The sequence below is a fragment of the Equus przewalskii genome, chromosome 11 (assembly GCF_037783145.1).
Source record: "Equus przewalskii isolate Varuska chromosome 11, EquPr2, whole genome shotgun sequence".
NCBI lineage: Eukaryota > Metazoa > Chordata > Mammalia > Perissodactyla > Equidae > Equus > Equus przewalskii.
Window position 1 is genome coordinate 32,476,573 of NC_091841.1, and position 16,276 is coordinate 32,492,848.

Sequence of the window (16,276 nt, forward strand, 5' to 3'; positions counted from 1 at the left end):
GGTTGCAGTGGTTGTCACTGACATGCTGTTATGATCGTCTCGGATGCCCAAGGGAGCCGGGGTCAGACTGCGACAGAGGGCAGACTCATGCCCTGGGTGTGCCAGTCGTAGGTGCCCTGGGGACAGGGAGGAAAGGGCCCGTCCCCACAGCAGGGCCCCACTCTTGCTCTTCTCTGAGAGCACAGGTGAGAAGAGAGCTCTGCAAACGGTGTCGCACGATTATCCTCATATGAGAATCGCAGGAGTCAAAGGTGGGAAACTGAGGCCCACGGAGGGAAAGAAGGGCTTGCCTGAGGCCACATGTGCCCAGCGCCACACTCATGACTCGAAACCCAGTGCTTCTTCCCTGTGGAGGGCAACCTCTGGGTGTTTGTTGCCAGCTCCCGCCAGGGAGAAACCAGTGGAGAAATGATACTGGCATTCCCCTTCCCATCCTCACGCAGCCCTCCTGCTGCCCTTGAGAGAGCCGCCATGAGTGACACCAGGAAGCCCAGCGGCAGGGGCCGGGCTGTGAGCACAGAGCAGCGCAGCACGCCTGGCTGGCCCTGCCCGCAAAGGCAGGCCTCTGCGCCAGTCGTGTTGGGGGCTGTGAGGGGCTCCCCCCAGCCAGACTCTGTCCTTAGTAAGAATCTATAATTCAGGTAGGGTGCCCACGGACTCCCTGCCAGCACGCGGCCCAGCACCCTCCCGGCTCATGTCTCCACTGTCCTCCCTCAGCCAGGTTGTGCTTCGCCTGGTCACGCAGGAGGGTGTGGGGAGCCCCCTCAGCAGAGGAGAGGTTGGAGGCCCGAAGTCAAATCCACACAGGTCTAATTCCTAGGTTGTGCTCAGGCGGATGCTGAGCCGAAGGCGGCAAGGCCCCCCACTCTCATTTCCCAGGGGGGCATTTCTCAGGGTCAGGCCCCAGCTGGACCTTGGGGCCAGGCCCCCATCCCCCTCCTCCCTGGCCCTCTAGGCAGTTGGGGGAGGTTAAGTTAATTATGTGCCTAAATGCATCTCGAAAACCGAGGATTGAGCCCGGCCTTTGTCCCTGACCCGTGAGGGACATCAGCCTTGTGTAAAGTCCCAAATGGGTAACTTGAAAAAATACATCAGGTTCTCCCCTTCTCCTGGCCCAAGGCAGCAGCAGAAGTACTGCTAGCCGTCTGTTCCTGTGATTTTTACGTCAACTTTTCCATTGTAAGCCATAATTTTCGGAGGTTTATAGGTCAGCTATAAAAATAAATAAATAAACCTCTCCTTTTTCACTAAAAGGGAGCACTTTGAAACCAGAAGGCTGGTGGGTGCACGGGTGGACCCAGCCTTGAGTTCCTCCACGATGTGCAGACGGAGGCCACCCCTCCCCACCCTGGTCGCGGAGCCTCCGCTTGTCCTTCTCCCCTCCCGCGCAGGCCTGGAGGCTGCCCCTCCCCTCCTTCCCCCGCCCCCCAGTGCGGCGCGAATTGCCCAGCAACCCCTTAGGGGTGCTGCGATCCAACCCCGGAGGACCCGGGCCCACGAAGGTGGGCACCTTGGAGCAGTCGGGGCTCCACCTTGTGCGGGGCCTGAAAATTTTCGAGCAGTCAGCAGCGGGGGGGCCTGCGTTGGCCCAGCCCCTGCAGTGCCCACCTGAGCCCCATCGCGGCTCAGCCCAGCGCAGCTGGGGTGTGGATGGCTCCAAGGAGGAGCAAGGGAAGCAGGGATCCCGGGCTCGGGGGCTCGGCGCAGGGGCCCGCTCGCACGTGGCGAGTCGGGGGCGACAGGCGCAGGTCGAGGGCGGGGCCGCTCATCCCTAAACTGGGGGTCCTGCAGCAGGTGGGCGTAAGCCAGCCCTGCCAGGAGAAAGTCTCGCTCCCTTTGGGGCGGACAACCTAGAAACTAGCCGGGCTGCCCCGTGTGTTGTGTGTCCTATCTATCTCCCTAACTTCTGGGGGTGCCGGAGAGGAAAGCTGGAGGCAGTACAAGCACACACGGAGCTGAGATGCAGCATTTTTTTTCGGCCTCTTTATTTAGAACCCGGCGGACGAGGAGCCGGGGCAGTGGTGCAGACGGCTCAGGAACCATTTTAACAGATTTGTCTTCAAGTTTAAAATAGTCATAATAATAAAAGAGACAGCGAAAGCGCGAAGAGACTGCAAGCTAGATGGGCTTGTACGGCAGCTACAGCTTGTGAGCGACCCCCTATTCCCCAGAATCTTCTAGAAAAATAAATTTACATTTGTCGATAACCAGATGGTATGATGTGCCTTTGGCATAACCAATAACCGAGCTATGGCGTGGCAGAGCGGCCCACGCCTCGACATAAATAGAAAATATAAGTTAGTATAACTTTAAAAACTTTTTGTACAAATATACAGGTTTTTTTCTTTTTTCCTTTTTTTTTTCTTTTTTCATTTTTTTGCACTGTTTCAGCAGAGATTAAACATTTTATATAAATGACTCTTAAAGCTTTACACCTTGGGACCAGTGTACTCCTCGTGCAGAATACATTTAGATATAAAAGACGTTATTAATACATTGCACAGTTTTCAAACTTTAAAAAAACCGAACGCTGCTCCGTTGGCAGCTGCCGCCGGTTGCTGCTACATGGACGGTCCCAGCCGAGGCCCAGAGCTCCTCTCCTGTCCGCTGCTCAGCGGGCTCCCTCGAGGCTCTTTGGCCGTGAGGCTGCGGGAGAGAGACTCGTGAGCGAGAGGAAGACAGTGACCGCGAAGACCCCGCCGGGCGGCCCCCGCCCGCCCGTCCCGCTGCGCTCACCTCACCGCAGCCGCTTGCGCGGGGTTTGCTCCGCCGAGCCGACGGTCGGAGCGGCCCCAGCCGCGGCACATCCCGCGGGGACCTCGTTGGACGCCTTGGCGTCGGGCGCAGGTCTCTTGCGCTTCGCGAAGAAATCTGCGGGCGACAGCGCGCGCAGCGGGTCAGGGCGGGGCCGGCCGGGGAACCCAAGAGGGGGCCGGGAGGGGGCGCGGGCGGCTGGCCGGCCGGGGTGGGGGCGCCGTCCCCGCCCGCGCCGAGGTCCGCGGCGGGTCAGCTTTGTTTACGTCGCCGCGCAATGTGCTGTGTAAGCATTTCCCCTTGTCCCGCGGCCAAGCCCCCCGGGGCTGCCGCCGCGCTTAACCCCCTCCTCGCCGCGATCGCCGCGCCCAGCCGCGCCCGGGGAGGGGCTCCAGTGGCCGGGGCGAGGATCGCGCTCCGAGGGGGCCAGAGCGCTCCCTCCCATCCCTCCCGTGCGAGCCGCTCTAGAGTACGACAACAGGGCGGGGACCGGGTGCGGGCGCAGCCGCGCCCTGCGCGCTGCGGGCCCTTTAATGCCACGGGAGGAGGCGGGGACCAAGTGAGGCCCCCGCGAGCCGGGGAGCCCGGCCGGCCGGACAAAGCAGGGCCGGGCAGGGCTGGGGCGGGGCCGCGCGGGACTCACCGGAGATGAGAGGCCCGGGCAGCTTCTTCATCGCGGCGCCTCCGGCGGCTGCGGTGGTGGCAGCGGCAGCGGCGGTGGCGGCCGCGGCGGCAGTGCCCGGCGCGGGGCGCCCCGAAATCCCTGAGTGCAGCGGCTCGGCAAGGGGCTCCTGGCTGCGCGGCGGCGGGATTGCCTCCTCCTCATCGCTCTCCTGCGGCCCTACGGCTGGGGCCGGGGTGGGCGCCACGGCCGCACCGCTGGACGGCGGCTCCGGCGCCTCCCCGAGGCCGTCGAGGGGCTCATCGGCCGGCGGCCCGGGGGGCGGGCTATTAGCCGCACCGTCCGGGCGGGGCCGGGGCGCCAGGAGCAGGCGACAGCGCCCCACCTGCACCGTCTCGCGGTAGAAGGCGGGCACGGAGTCGCTGTCCACCTCGGTCCACTGCAGGCGTCCGGGGCCGCGCAGTGGCATGTCCTGCTGGAAGTTGTAGTCCCAGCGGCGCTGGTCCTCGGCACTCAGCTCGGCCAGGCGGATCCGCAGCTCGCGGCTCAGCTCCTCGTGGTCCACGGGCCCGAAGAGGCTGCGGCAGGCGCTGGTGCGCGCGAACAGGGGATAGGTGCGGCGGGCGACCAGGCGCTCCATTGCCAATGCGCTGCGGAGACACACGTCGGACATGGCCGGGGGCTCGCGGGCCCGGGCCGCGGGAGAGAAGAGGAGAGGGAGAGGAGGAGGAGGAAGGGAGGAGAGGAGGGCGGAGGCCGGGCGCAAGTGAGACCCCGCGGAGCCGGAATCTGCATTTGCAAAGGGACGCGGCGGGAGGGCGGGAACGGCGGCTACCTGGTTGTCCGGCTGTGGATTGCTCCTGCCTCTCGCTCGCTGTGTCGTCCGGCCGACGGCCGCGCCCCCTCAGTGCCTGTCCTCGTCTGCTTGGTCGCAGCCCTGGCTGGCACGCACCAAGCACAGAGCACTTGGCCTGTGGAACGCCCAGTCCTCGCGCGCCCCTTTATACGCGAGGGTCCCACCCCCCCCCCCCCCCGCGCGCGGGCCCCGCCGCGATTAGCATAATGTAGTATTTTCAGTTTCAACAACACCGCGGCGATTGGCGGACGCCGCGCTGCCCCCGCCCTCGGCGGCCTGGCCCCCGCGCACCGCCCATTGGCCGCGCGCACACACACCAGAGGGCAGGCGGGGCGCGCGGGCCGATTGGCGGGGCGCGGGCCGCGCGCAGTAGCGGGGAAGGGGGCGGCGAGCGGGGCGGGGCCGGAGTTAAAGGGGCGCTGCGGGCGGTAACGTGACACCGCGGCGCCCCGCCCCCTCGCCCCATCCCCCCCGCTCCCGCCCCCCGCCGGCTCCTTTGTCTGCAGGCGGGGGCTGTGCGGCGGCGGCGGCGGCGGCGGCGGCGGCCGCAGCGCGGGCGCCCCCATCGGCCGGCGCGCCCTCGTCGGCGCGGCGGGCGACAGTCCCCAGCAGGCCCGGTGTCCGGCCAGGCCCGATTTGTCCCCCGGAGGCGCCCAGCCTCGCCACCCGCGCTCGGCGTTGGTTCTCCCTCGCCCGCTGATGGGGCTTTAACCCGCCACGGCGGGCTCGTCCCTGGCTGCAGCGAGACGGGGTCTTTGGCTGCCCCCGCGCGGCCTTCTGCGCCCGGAGCTCGTGTCCCTGGCAGGGTTCCGCGCACCTGGAGCTCTAACACACCTGCTGGCCCTAAGGCCTTCGAGTGGGGAGAGAGGGACCAGGAGGAGGGAGGGTCAGCTCCACTCTCCCCAAAGAATGAAGTTGCGAAGCGGCAGACACCTTGAGAGCCGGCCCTCAGCCCCCTGGAGCCCGTGTCTGGAGCTTCAAGCTCTTGGGGCCTGCCCAACCCTGCCCAGTGGAGGGGAAACAGGCTGAGCCCATCCTGGGCTGTGCCTATGGTATCACTGACCAGGTGAGCCAGGCCACTCCAGGCTGCGGCCACAACAGGGGGGGCTCTGAGTGCCCAGGCTGGCTGGTGGCTCTTGTGTTGGATGGGGTATTGGACAGGGCCCGAGAGGTTTCTCCACTGGAGTGAGCCTGGCCCCACCTAGACTAGGGCCTTGACTGGATATGCTGATCCTCCGGGCCAGCCTGTCCCTGGTCATAGAGACCCACCAGGTTGGGAGGGGAGGAGAGTGAGGGGCGGCCTGGCTCTAACTGCGGTGGGAGGCGTACCTCTCTCCTGCATCCTGGAAGGCCCCCACCCACTCAGTTGTGCCCAATAAATGTTGGTTGTTGGGGACGGACACCCCTAAGAAGGACAGGGCATGCAAGCCAGAGGGCTCTATGGCAGGTGTCAGGGACGGGGAGGCCACCCCGGAAAGCAGGCGATCTGCAGGGCCCAGGCGCCTCACCCCCACACGGCACTCCCTGGTACAGCCCCAGGTCTCTCCTCCCGGCCAGGCCAGACCACCACGGGAGACCGTTACTTTCTGCTGCTTTTCCTTTAGCCCAGCCAGTCATGGGGCTGGAAGCCTAGGAAATGCCTCCAGCCCCCTCCACAAGCTAGGAGCCGCCCGAGGCCAGGGGGACAGGGGGCTGCCAGGCACCTGTTGGAGGGTCCAGTGGAACCCTGAGCTCTCAGCCCCTGTCCCACATGAGCCCACGAGCCCAGCAAGAAAGATGAGGTAAGGCCAAGCCAACCCCAACCACAGGGTCAGGAGGGTTCCCGGACACCCCAGGGATGGGACGCTGTAATAACAAGCAGATGTGTCCTGGAGGAGGTCTCCTGAGTCCAGGAGGCGAGGTTTGTAGTGAGAGGGGTGAACAGCATAGGGTATCAACCCAGGTGAGGGACAGAGCGGGTGCCACTCTTAGCTCTTGGTAGCAGGACCAAAGGCGATGGTTCGTGTTGACTTCTTTATTCTTTTCTGTACACTGTATTCCAAACCTCCCACAAGCATGGATGCTACAATTTTTTATCTTGAGGAATATAAAGAGAAGCTGACGAAAGCTCCCCACACCCCATGGACCCCTTGGGCAGGGCTCATATCACCTGGCCTGGGGTTAGAAGGAGGCAGGGCCATGCCAGGCCCTGGGGCCATGGCTACACTATCCTCCCCAGAAACATTGTACACAGGCAGTGACCACAAAATGTGGAACCATGTGGGCCCCAGGATTTCCCGAGAGGTGAGCATGCTCTGGCCATAGCCTTGTGGGAGGGCAGGCAGAGAAGGAGCCCACCCAGCCCCAGCCCTGCTCTGGACACCCAGGGGAGCCCATGCTCTCCTTGCTGGCAGGGACTGCCCCCTGATATGTCCTGGGTCCCCTAAGGGCAGGGGACCTAGTGAGTGCTTGATAAATGAGCAGGAGCTGGCCCTGTTCCCGGCCCCCATGGGACCCCACCCTCCCCAGCACAGTCCAGGGTTTCTCCCTGCCTTTGGTACCCACTGGACACTCGCATGGGTGCCAGCTAGTTGAGACCAGTGGGGTCCCAGGGCCCCCACAGTGACCAGCCCAACAGCATGTGACGCTGAGTTCTGCCTCGGAGTGGCATGTCATACACGCGTCGTCACTGGCGGTTGTGGAGCACTGCACAGGTTTTCGTGCATTCCCTTGCTGGGCCTCCCCTGTTTTACAGAGAAAGGAACGGAGACTGAGAGAAAGAGACTGAGAGAAAGAGAGAGCACGTGCAGAGGCTGCCAGGGCCACTCAGCAGGGAGGGAGCGGGGTTCGGACCGACCCTCCTCCAGCTGCCTGGCTTTCTCCTTTGGTTTCTATCTGGGCCTCCCACTTCATTTCTCCAGGGGCCGTGGGGCCCTCTCTCTCCGCCTCATTAGGGCAGGGAGGTGACCTTCTCTGAGTGTGTGACCCTGAATTTGATTAAGGATGGTACCCACCGGCTTCCTGAACCTGCTGGTCCCAGGAGTGGGGGTGGGTTCCTCCACCGGAGCCAAGCACAGCCCTGGGGGAGGACGGCCCAGGCAGGCTGGGGGCTGGGAGGCTGAGGCCCAGTCCTCCACCGCAAGGGGCCCCAGAGCCAGCAAACCTCTCTCCGGGCACAACAACCCAGCTCGACTTCTGTAATTAAAATTCTATCCCAAGGAAGAAAGGAAACGAGGAACAATGTTTGTTCTCTGTGCTGCTGCAGACAGCAGAAGCAACCCGGGAGGGGTCCTGGCCCCCAAGGACCGGCAAGGAAAGGCTCACGGGCTGCTCCAGCACCCCAGATCCTGCCTGCGTGGGAGTGGGGGAGCCTGTTTGGGGGAGCTCATAAGCACCCAGCCTCCCAGGCCCCTGCTGGCATCTTGCATGTACATCTCGGTAATTCTTAGCCTGTCCAAAAGAGAAGCGAGAGACAGTGGAGGAGCAGCGCGGTCCCCAGACCCCCTCCTTTCCCTCTGAGCACACACCGCGTTCCCAGCCCTTTGCAGCCACAAAGGTGGGGACACATGCTCTGCACCACTTCCAGGCCGGTGGGCCTGGCAAAACCAACCTAGGAATCCTTCTCCCCTCTCTCCACACTCCCCCCTCTGCTGGCCAGATGTGGGGTCCAGGGAGAGACCCCCCCCGCCCCCGGGGACAGGAGAGCCTCCGAATGACCACACGGAGTGGAACCACCAGCCCCACCAGCGCCCTCTGCACTGTGAGGGGAGTGAGAAACTTTGGCTGTGTCTTGAGCCGCTAAGAATATGGGGGGCTGTCTGTTACAGACACGCCTTACCCTGACGCACGTATATGGCATGGTGGGCATTTTCTACAGGAGGAAACGGAGGTCCGGGAAGATAAAGACCTTGCTGCAGCTCACAGTGGCTCGGCCACTTAATCTCGTGCCCCAGCCCTCGCGGGGCTGGCTTCTCCCCGCAAGTCCCAGCTGTGGGGAGACCTCGTGGGCTCCTACGCTTGGACAGGCTGAGGCTTGGAGGGGGGACACACTTGCCCGAGTGCGTGGCGAAGCCGCCAGGCGCGGGAAGCGCTGTCGTGGCCACATGCTGCCCCCTGGCGGCTGACGTCCGCACCAGAACCCTCCAGCTGCCCCAAACCTCCATTCTCCCCCAGAGCCCCACGTAGCTGCTTCTGGAAGCCCACTGGGGCGGTCTGTTGCCGGGGGTCCACCCCCAGCAGTGATCCCAGGGACCCTGCAAGGGGTGTCTGTGTCTGTCCCCCTCCCAGCGGCCTCTGTGACTGCTCTCCAGGGCAGTGCCCCTTCGGAGGAGGGCACAGGGACGTTACAAACGCTGACAGCCCCAGCTTCCTTGAGTCTGCCCCGCACCCGGCCTGGGCTCCTTGCCTCATTTAGGCCTTTCAGAACCTGCAAAGGGAGGTGTTTTGATGCCCATTTTGCAAGGGAGGAGCCTGAGGCTCAGAGAAGTTAAGCAACCTGCCCAAGATCACCCAGTGCTCAGTGGCAGCAGATCTGTGCCTTGCACCCAGCCCTGAGACCCTCCGCGAGACTTCTGTGAGGAGCTCGTGGGCAAAAAAGCAGGAGAGGAAAGAAGTCAAGGGTCCTGAAGTGCTAGTGGGCATCTGTGGGGGGTACAGCCCTGCCCAGGGATGGCTGACCCTTCGGGTGCATTCCACCAGGGGTGGTGACCAAGCTCCTGCCCAGCCCCGGCTGCCTTCCTTTGTGCAAGTCTTGGCCCGTCCACCTTGAGCCCCACCAGGGCAGAGCCCTCACTGCCCCATCCAACTCCCCAGCGTGCCAGGGTGCCCACGGTGTTGGAAGGGCCACCCCCTTGGCCTCAAGCCGTGTGACCCACCAGTGGTCCTTCAACAAGGCTCTGGACTGGCCTGGGAGAGCACCCCCAACCCCCGCCCCCCCCGGAGGCCGCTGCCCCTCTGAACCTCGCCTTCTCCTCCATCAGATGGGGCCTACAGGCCCCGAGGGGCGTGGGGAGTTACACATTAACTAGCCAGCCCCCAGGCACAGTCGGCGGGAGCGGGGGTGGGGGGCGCGAGGCGCGGGGGTGGGGGGTGGGAGGTTTTCCGGCACACACTTGGCGGGGGCCCAGCCCTGGGCTCAGCGAGGACGTTCCTCCCGCACCAAGTTCCCGCGCTCCGCTCGCCCCGCCCCCGGGCCCCCCAAGGACGGGCTGTTCTCGTGGCGGCTGCCAGGCACGTCCTCTGCAGGTGCTGGCCGCCCTCCGGTGAGGCGTCCACATGCCTCACAACGCGAGTCGAAAGCTCCGATTACAGGGACTGCCTTGTGCTCGGGGTCTGGGCCAGGGGTCCTCACTGCCCGGGAATGGGGGGGAGGGACTGGGCAGGCCCTGGGGGAGGAGCAGCAGGAACACAGAACAGCCCTGGCCGGGAGAGCTGTGCGCCATCTCCAAAAACCCACCGAGGGGCTGCTTCTCCCAGGGGTCTCCAGCAGTGTTACCAGCTTGCCCGGGGGCTTTTTCCATGTCACCACTGACTGACCCAGGAGACTCTGGGCCATGGGTCATCTAAACTCCGGACAGATCCTCCCAGGGCTAGGGAGGGGTCCCACGGCATGGGGGGACCCCCCTCAGGCACCCTTTGCGGCCAGCTCTGAGCCCCACCAGGCCTCCGCCCCCCTCCCCACCTGCAGGACACAGCCTGGACAGTCCCCCGGGGGGCACAGAGGCTCACTTTGCCAGGGAAACGGCAAGAAAGACGAATCTAGGGTGCCCACCGTGACCCCCGACTTCCTGTCTAGTCTTGAGTTAGTGGGGACCCCTATGAGTCGGCATCTTCTGCCCCCAGGAACCCCCACGTGGTGTTCAGAGAAGCAGGAAATGCCAGGGAGGAGATTCAGGGTCCTACCCGCACGCCCTCAGCCCTCCCTCGCCGCAGAGACCTGGCCCTCCGGTCACAGAGGCACCACAGGTCAGACCCGCAGGCCCACCAGGTCCGGGCGGGGGCTTCCTGGGCCTGGGCCCAGACCTCATCTCACACGGTGGCTGCGCACCTACGTGGTGGCATGCACTGGGCCGGCACTTGGTCCCGTGACGTCCCTGAGTGGCCCCCACGACAAGTCCGGCACGAGAGGGGCAGCCCCCTGCCCTCCACCCGGCGGTCAGGGAGCGAGGAGAGCCTGCCCCCTCCACCCACTCCTGCATGCCCGCGTCCGCGTTTCCCCAGCTCCTCCCGCTCCCAGGGGAGCAGCAGTGTCGCGACAGAGCCCCGAGGGGGACGGCGGGCTGAGCCCCTGCCCGGCCGCCCCTCCCTCCGCGACATCCCCAGGCCCTGAGACCCAAAGGTGGGCGGCTGCTGCCCCCTGGCGTCCATCGCCGGAGCCGCGCCCACCCCGCGGCCTCCCAGCCCGCCTCTCTCGCTCCTCACTGTGGGCGACCTGAGCAGTCTGTGCCCGACTCTCCTCGAGTCTAAGATGGGGGTCTTTCCAATGCGGCCAGTGGGGCTGTGGGGGGAGAGGCTCATTTTCAAGCCCCAACACCCCTCGGTGCTTGTGGGGGGCTGTGACGCACACCTTGGTGGCCGGCCTCTCCTGTGTCCAGGACCAAGGAGCAGGGAGGGGAGAGGGGAGAGACACAGAGGCTGAAAACCCGGGGTGAGGCCGGCCCTCCTCCCCTCCCCCTCCCCAGGTCCCCCCTCTTTCCCCCTCCTCCTTCCCCTCTGCTGCCCTCCAGCCCCTCCTCCCTTCCTCCTTCCCTTCCCCCCCATCCCTAACTCCTCCCCTTCCTCTTCCCGCCTTTTCCCCCCTGCGGCCCCGCCTGCATCCCAGCGCCCTCTGCCTTCCTTCCCTGCATCCCTGCTGCTGGTCAAAGCCCCCAGGCTGTCAGTGCTGACGCCAATGTGGGCCCCCTCATCATGCCCACAGCCCTGCCAGCCCCTGTCGTAGGGCCTGGGCCACCACGACTGGACACACGTGCACATACCTTCGGTTATCAAACACTGCTGCTTCTAACAACAACAGTGACCCAACCAGTAAAAACTCGCATTTCTGGGCTGGGAGCTGGTGCTGGCGGGGATCAGGGCAGACATGAGCCCTTCCAGGCAGGAGCGCCCGGCTAGGGGCGTGGAGGACAAGAAAGCAGGCCCGACGGGATGGGTCCCCACAATCTCCGTCAGCTGCCCACACCCCCCCAGAATGAACCTACAACCAAAGGGAACCCTGTGGGCCACCAAGGAAAGCCTGGGGTCCACCGCCCAGCCTCCCACAGCCAGGAACAAGCCCTGAGCCTCACAGCTACTGGGGCGCTCTATGCTCTGAAGGCGAGAAGTGGGGTACAGCCAGAGCTCCCATCAGGGAGAGGAGAGGGAACCTGGGAAGGGAGGGGGTCCCAGGCAGGGAGGTGGCCGTGCCCAGGCCCCAAGCCCATCATGGCTGGTGGCCAGAGAGTGAGCTGGGCTGAGAGAGGGCGGCAGGCCCAGCGCACAGGGCCTGGGAGTCCAGCCCAGGAGCCAGCCACGTCTTGAAGGCACCGAGGAGCCCCAGAGGGTTCTGCCCTGGGGTCCAGGGTCCTGTGATTGGATGGTGGATGCAGATGCCACAGCCAGAGATCGGGACGGAGGTGAGGATGCAGCTAAAGTCAGACAGCAAGGAAATGACTGTAGCCCAGGCCAGGGCAGAGGCCCGTGGCCGGGAAGGGTAAGATTAGAGGGCTCTGGGGCCCTGGGGGGTGGGGGTGGGAGGAAGGAGAGGGCGCGAGGAGTCTGGAGGATGGTGCTGGAGTGCAGGTGGGAAGGAAGCCGGCAGCAGGCCCTTGCTGAGGGGGCAGGAGAGTATGGACACGGCCCATGTGCCCCCACGGTGCCAGTGGGCCCGCATTCCTGCTGTTGGCCACCTGGCTTTCCACTCTGGCCACTCCATGTTGGCAGCATTCACATTGCAAGGGCAATGGGGCAGTGGGCAAGGTGGGGGCACTACCTGGCCAAGGGGCAGACCTGTGGGCTTTGGAGTCAGACAGAGTGACTGCCTCTTATGGCTGTGTGACCTTGGGCAAGTTGCTTAACCTCTCTGTGCCTTTTCTTTCTCATCTGCAAGGCTCCTGGTTAAGCTCGGAGGCCATGTCCGTATGAGACTTGCACAGTGGCCCTCTCCTTGACGAGGTGGCATCACCCTCACCATCATCGGTCTCTCCTCCAGCCCCAGAGGGGTGGGCAGGCACAATGCAGCACTGGCCACCCCTCCAGCTGCCATTGTCACTGTGGCATGTGGCATGTGGCATGTGACTGGACATTTGCTCGGAGCCCAGGGACGTGGGCTGGCAGGGAGACTCAGACCCCAACAGGGGCACTTAGCCCCTGGTCTGTGCGGTCTGTGCGGATCCTTAATAAATTGTTGGGCAGGATGAAACGGTAGTTATACACTAAGCAGCTTGGACAATGCACCCCCCAGGTTCAGGGGGGCCCCTGGGATGCAGATCACCGTGACTCTGAGGGGGTCTATCTTCACCTAAGACACAGGCCCGATCCGCCCGGCTGTGTATACCAGTGCTCAGCCGGGTCACCATCCAGCTCCAGCTGGACGCTGGTTAGTAGTACCCAGCTGCAGCTAGCGGCACACCCTCTCTGTGCCAGGCAGCCCCACGCCCTGCACGTTATGTGCGAATTATCTCATTTAATATCCTCCTGTGAGGAAGAGATTAGTGCTGTCCTCAATTCACAGATGGGGAAACTGAGGCTTGAGAGGACAGGACCCTTGTCAAGGCCTGGTAGGTCACAGAGATGCCAGCCTGGCGGGGCGGACAGCAGAGCCTGATGCGTAACCGCCGGGCGCCGTCATGAGCGCAGACTCCGGGACGCACGCCGGCTGCTGGGGGTTTGCGGCTGGGCCTCCCTGCTGAGCCGCCTTCCCCGTGCACTCAGGACAGCGACCAGGTGGAGGCAGGAGCTTGCCTCTGGCCGGACGTTGGGCCTCTAGCCTGGCGGCCACTGATAACAACACAACCTTGAGCATCTCTTCCTTCTCGAATGTCCAATCGGGGCCTAGACTTAGAGGTCTCTGATTTGTGTCCTTGTCCGTGTCCTCCTGTCCTTCCAACAGACCTCAGGGAGGCCCTCCCCACCAGGGGCTGCCAGGCCGGTGGGCGGGGGCAGAAAGAGGTGAAGTAGGCGGGGCCCGAGGAGAGAGGCTCCAGCGAGGACTTCAGAGCCATGACCTGTGCCAGTCCTGGCAGGGAAGGGGCAGGGCGGGAGGCCAGCATCTCTGCCGTCTTCAGTTTGCAAAAGGCGTGCAAGATGGATCGAGCGCCCTGGGGCTGAGCAGGGCCCAGGGCCCAGAGCAGGGAAGGCAGGCTGCTGCTTCGCGCTGCTCAAGATGTCGGGGTCGTGCCCCCAACAGAAACCAGATAGCCAGGCTCCCTGCCGCCGCCATCCAGGCTGGCCGGGGGACTCTTAGAGGAAGAGGGGGTGCGTGGGTTTGTGGTTTCTCTCCTGGCTTCCTGGAAGTCCTTCTGGCTTCTTTCTGAAGTCTCTACTGAGTTGCCAACGGGCAAGGTTCTAGAAGACGCTGGATGTGGGGTGGGGGGTAGAACATGGGCAATCCCTTCCAGCTGGGGCGTGCGGGGCAGGGAGAGGAGGAGGCGGTACTTGGGGGAGACGCAGGTGCCTAAGAGACAGGAGTTTGCAAACCTCCGGGTCCCTCAGGCACGTGCCTGCTGGGGGGACGGAGGCCCCAGGAACACAGGGGGAGAGGTGTGTTCATGCCACCTCTCCTGCCTCAGTTTCCTCCCCCACTCCAGCCTGGTGAACAGGTGTTCACCTTGGCTGCTCTGCTTTCCGTCTCTTCCTGATTCCAGGCCGCCCTTCCACCCTCTCACACCCCCTCTGAGACCCTTGCCAGGCCGGACCACGGTCTGCTGACCGCTTCCTCCTCCAGCCTCCCTGGATGGACACCCCTCCTTTGAAGCTGCTGTTTCTGCCCTTGGACAGAAGTCAGGGCGAGGCATCCCTCGACGGGGCCTGGGGATGGGGACCCATGACCTTACAGTGCCCCCCCGCCACTGCCCCAGAGTCTTCCTCTCCTTCCTCTAGGTCAAGGTCCCGCGTGAGTCTATCTGGCCTCCAGGGACCCGTGAGGGGAGGGTGACCATCCATCCCGCCTTGTCTAGGGCTGCCCCGTGCTCACGCGGAGAGCCCCACGTCCTGGGAACCCCGCAGTTCCCGGCTAGCTGGGGCAGGTGGCACCTGTGTGAGGGTCTCCCCACATGGAGACCGAGTTTCCCAAGAGCAGGGCCCCCCGATTCCTTCTCCTCTGGTCTCCCGGCCCGTGGTGGGAGAAAGGGGACACAGACACCCCTGACTACCCCCTGTCACCTGCGGGCCCCAAGTCTCCAGTCGGCAGGCCTCTGGCTATGGACACAGCCTCCAGTGGCCTTCTCGGCCACACCTCCCCATCAAGGCCTTGATCCCTCTTGGTGTGGCCATTGCTAGCAGGAACCCCTGGAGTGAGTGACCCCCAGCCCGCTGGGCAGGACCGCATCCCAGCACTGAGTCAGGACAGAGCAGAGCTCAGTGGGTGAGAAGTGGACGCTCACCCGTCCTGGGACCCCAGGCCTCTGCCCCCGAGCAGGCAGCTGCCCTCCCTCTGCCCGGATGCTGAGGCCCCTGGATCCCGGGAGGCGGGGAGAGCAGCCCGCTGGCCAGCACCACCTCCTCCCAAACGCCATTGTGCTCTGGCCTGAAGGCCTCTATCCCAGGACCCCTGTGGGGTGGGTCGGAGCCAACGCTCAGCTCCAGAGAACCAGCCATGGACCATGTCCAGCCCCGGCCCTTCCTCCAAGCAGCCCCTGTCCAGACTCCAAACCAGAAACCTATTCATGGACTCCAGTTCCTGAAGGTTCCTTGGCACCTGCCAGCCCAGCCCCTCACGTGGCACCTGCAGAGGGACTTTGAACCCACCCTCCCAGGCCCTCAACCTGACCGCCTCCAAGAGGGAGCTGACACACTGAGGCCGGGTCCCCAAGGCCTGCACTGGGCTGGAGGGCCCCTCACAAGGTTGTGACTCCAAGGACAGTGTACCAAGCCGCAGTCTGACCACCCAGGACTCTGGGCGGGGCGCACCTAAGGGGTGGAGCACAGACCTGCTGTGGGGTCCAGGCGCCCCTGCTGGCCTGAACCTCCGCCTCACCTGGGCTGAGACGGGGCTGCGGGGTCAGGGGACTGCATCCGACCCCGCCCTGTGTCCCGGTCCCACTCCAGCCAGAACCTTGTTGGCGGGGAAACCTTGTTCAGAGGAAAGTGTGACATTTGAGGCGAGCCCTCGGGGAATTACAAGAATTATAAGTGCCATTCCACGTGCTCTCCATGGGACCCCTCGCCAGCCCACTCCTGGACTCACTTCATACGGAGTCAGGGCGCTAAATGCTGTCTCAATGCAGAGGATGCTGAGTCCCACATGCAGCTCAGACCACAGCCCCAAGTCGCAGGCTCCTGCACCTGTGCTGACCTGTCTCCAGCCCGTGAGCACTGACCACCAGCAGCTTCTCCCTTGAGAGCCACCCCCGCACCCCTTCTCAGTCCCACACTGCGGGCGCTCTCCCAGGCCGCACCCAATCCATCAGGACACGCTGCCAGCTCTTCCGACCCCTCGCACCCTCTGCTGCCACCTCCCATCCAAGTCCACGTCACCCCCGTTGGGACTGCAGAGGCCTCCCTGTGCTGGTCTACCCCCTGGGTCCCTGATCAGCGTGTCAAAGGCTCCTTCTAGAACACAAGGCAAGCTCACAACCCTGAAATTGCTCCACTGCACACAGGGCAAAACCCATGTGCTCACACTCAGTGTGTCGTTTACTTATACATCACACATACTGGGTATTATCTGCTCCCCCTACACGCGTGCAAGCACATGCATGTACATGCACGCACACACATGGGCATACACATGTACACACGCACATGCATGTACATGCACAGGTGCACACACGGACATACGCACGTGCACATGCATGTTACACAGACACACACAGACATGGGCATACACACATACACTTGTGCACACACGCATACACATGTACACGCATAGA

At 64.0% G+C, this 16,276-nt stretch overlaps 1 protein-coding gene across 2 annotated transcripts; it reads right to left on the minus strand.

Annotated features, from left to right (window-relative positions):
• Window positions 1-1,956: 1,956 nt before the first annotated feature.
• CDKN1C (cyclin dependent kinase inhibitor 1C) lies at window positions 1,957-4,612 on the minus strand. Of its 2 annotated transcripts, XM_070564503.1 has the most exons (4): window positions 4,212-4,612; window positions 3,398-4,026; window positions 2,737-2,871; window positions 1,957-2,646 (listed from the first exon to the last, which is right to left on the minus strand). In XM_070564503.1, the coding sequence occupies exons 2-3, from the start codon at window positions 4,014-4,016 to the stop codon at window positions 2,738-2,740; spliced, it is 753 nt and encodes a 250-aa protein (XP_070420604.1). In that variant the 5' UTR covers window positions 4,017-4,026; window positions 4,212-4,612; the 3' UTR covers window positions 1,957-2,646; window position 2,737. The 2 variants fall into 2 exon arrangements, with proteins under 2 accessions (XP_070420604.1, XP_070420603.1); XM_070564502.1 differs by lacking the exon at window positions 4,212-4,612 and having other exon boundaries at window positions 3,398-4,064.
• Between the last annotated feature and the right edge of the window lie 11,664 nt (window positions 4,613-16,276).

Bases quoted from the DNA above. Each gene is read 5' to 3' on its own strand.
- CDKN1C (XM_070564502.1), bottom strand. From the start codon at position 4,049: ATGTCCGACGTGTGTCTCCGCAGCGCATTGGCAATGGAGCGCCTGGTC. The intron at 2,872-3,397 runs GTGAGTCCCGCG...TGTCGCCCGCAG, and splicing joins GCCCGGGCCTCTCATCTCCG to ATTTCTTCGCGAAGCGCAAG.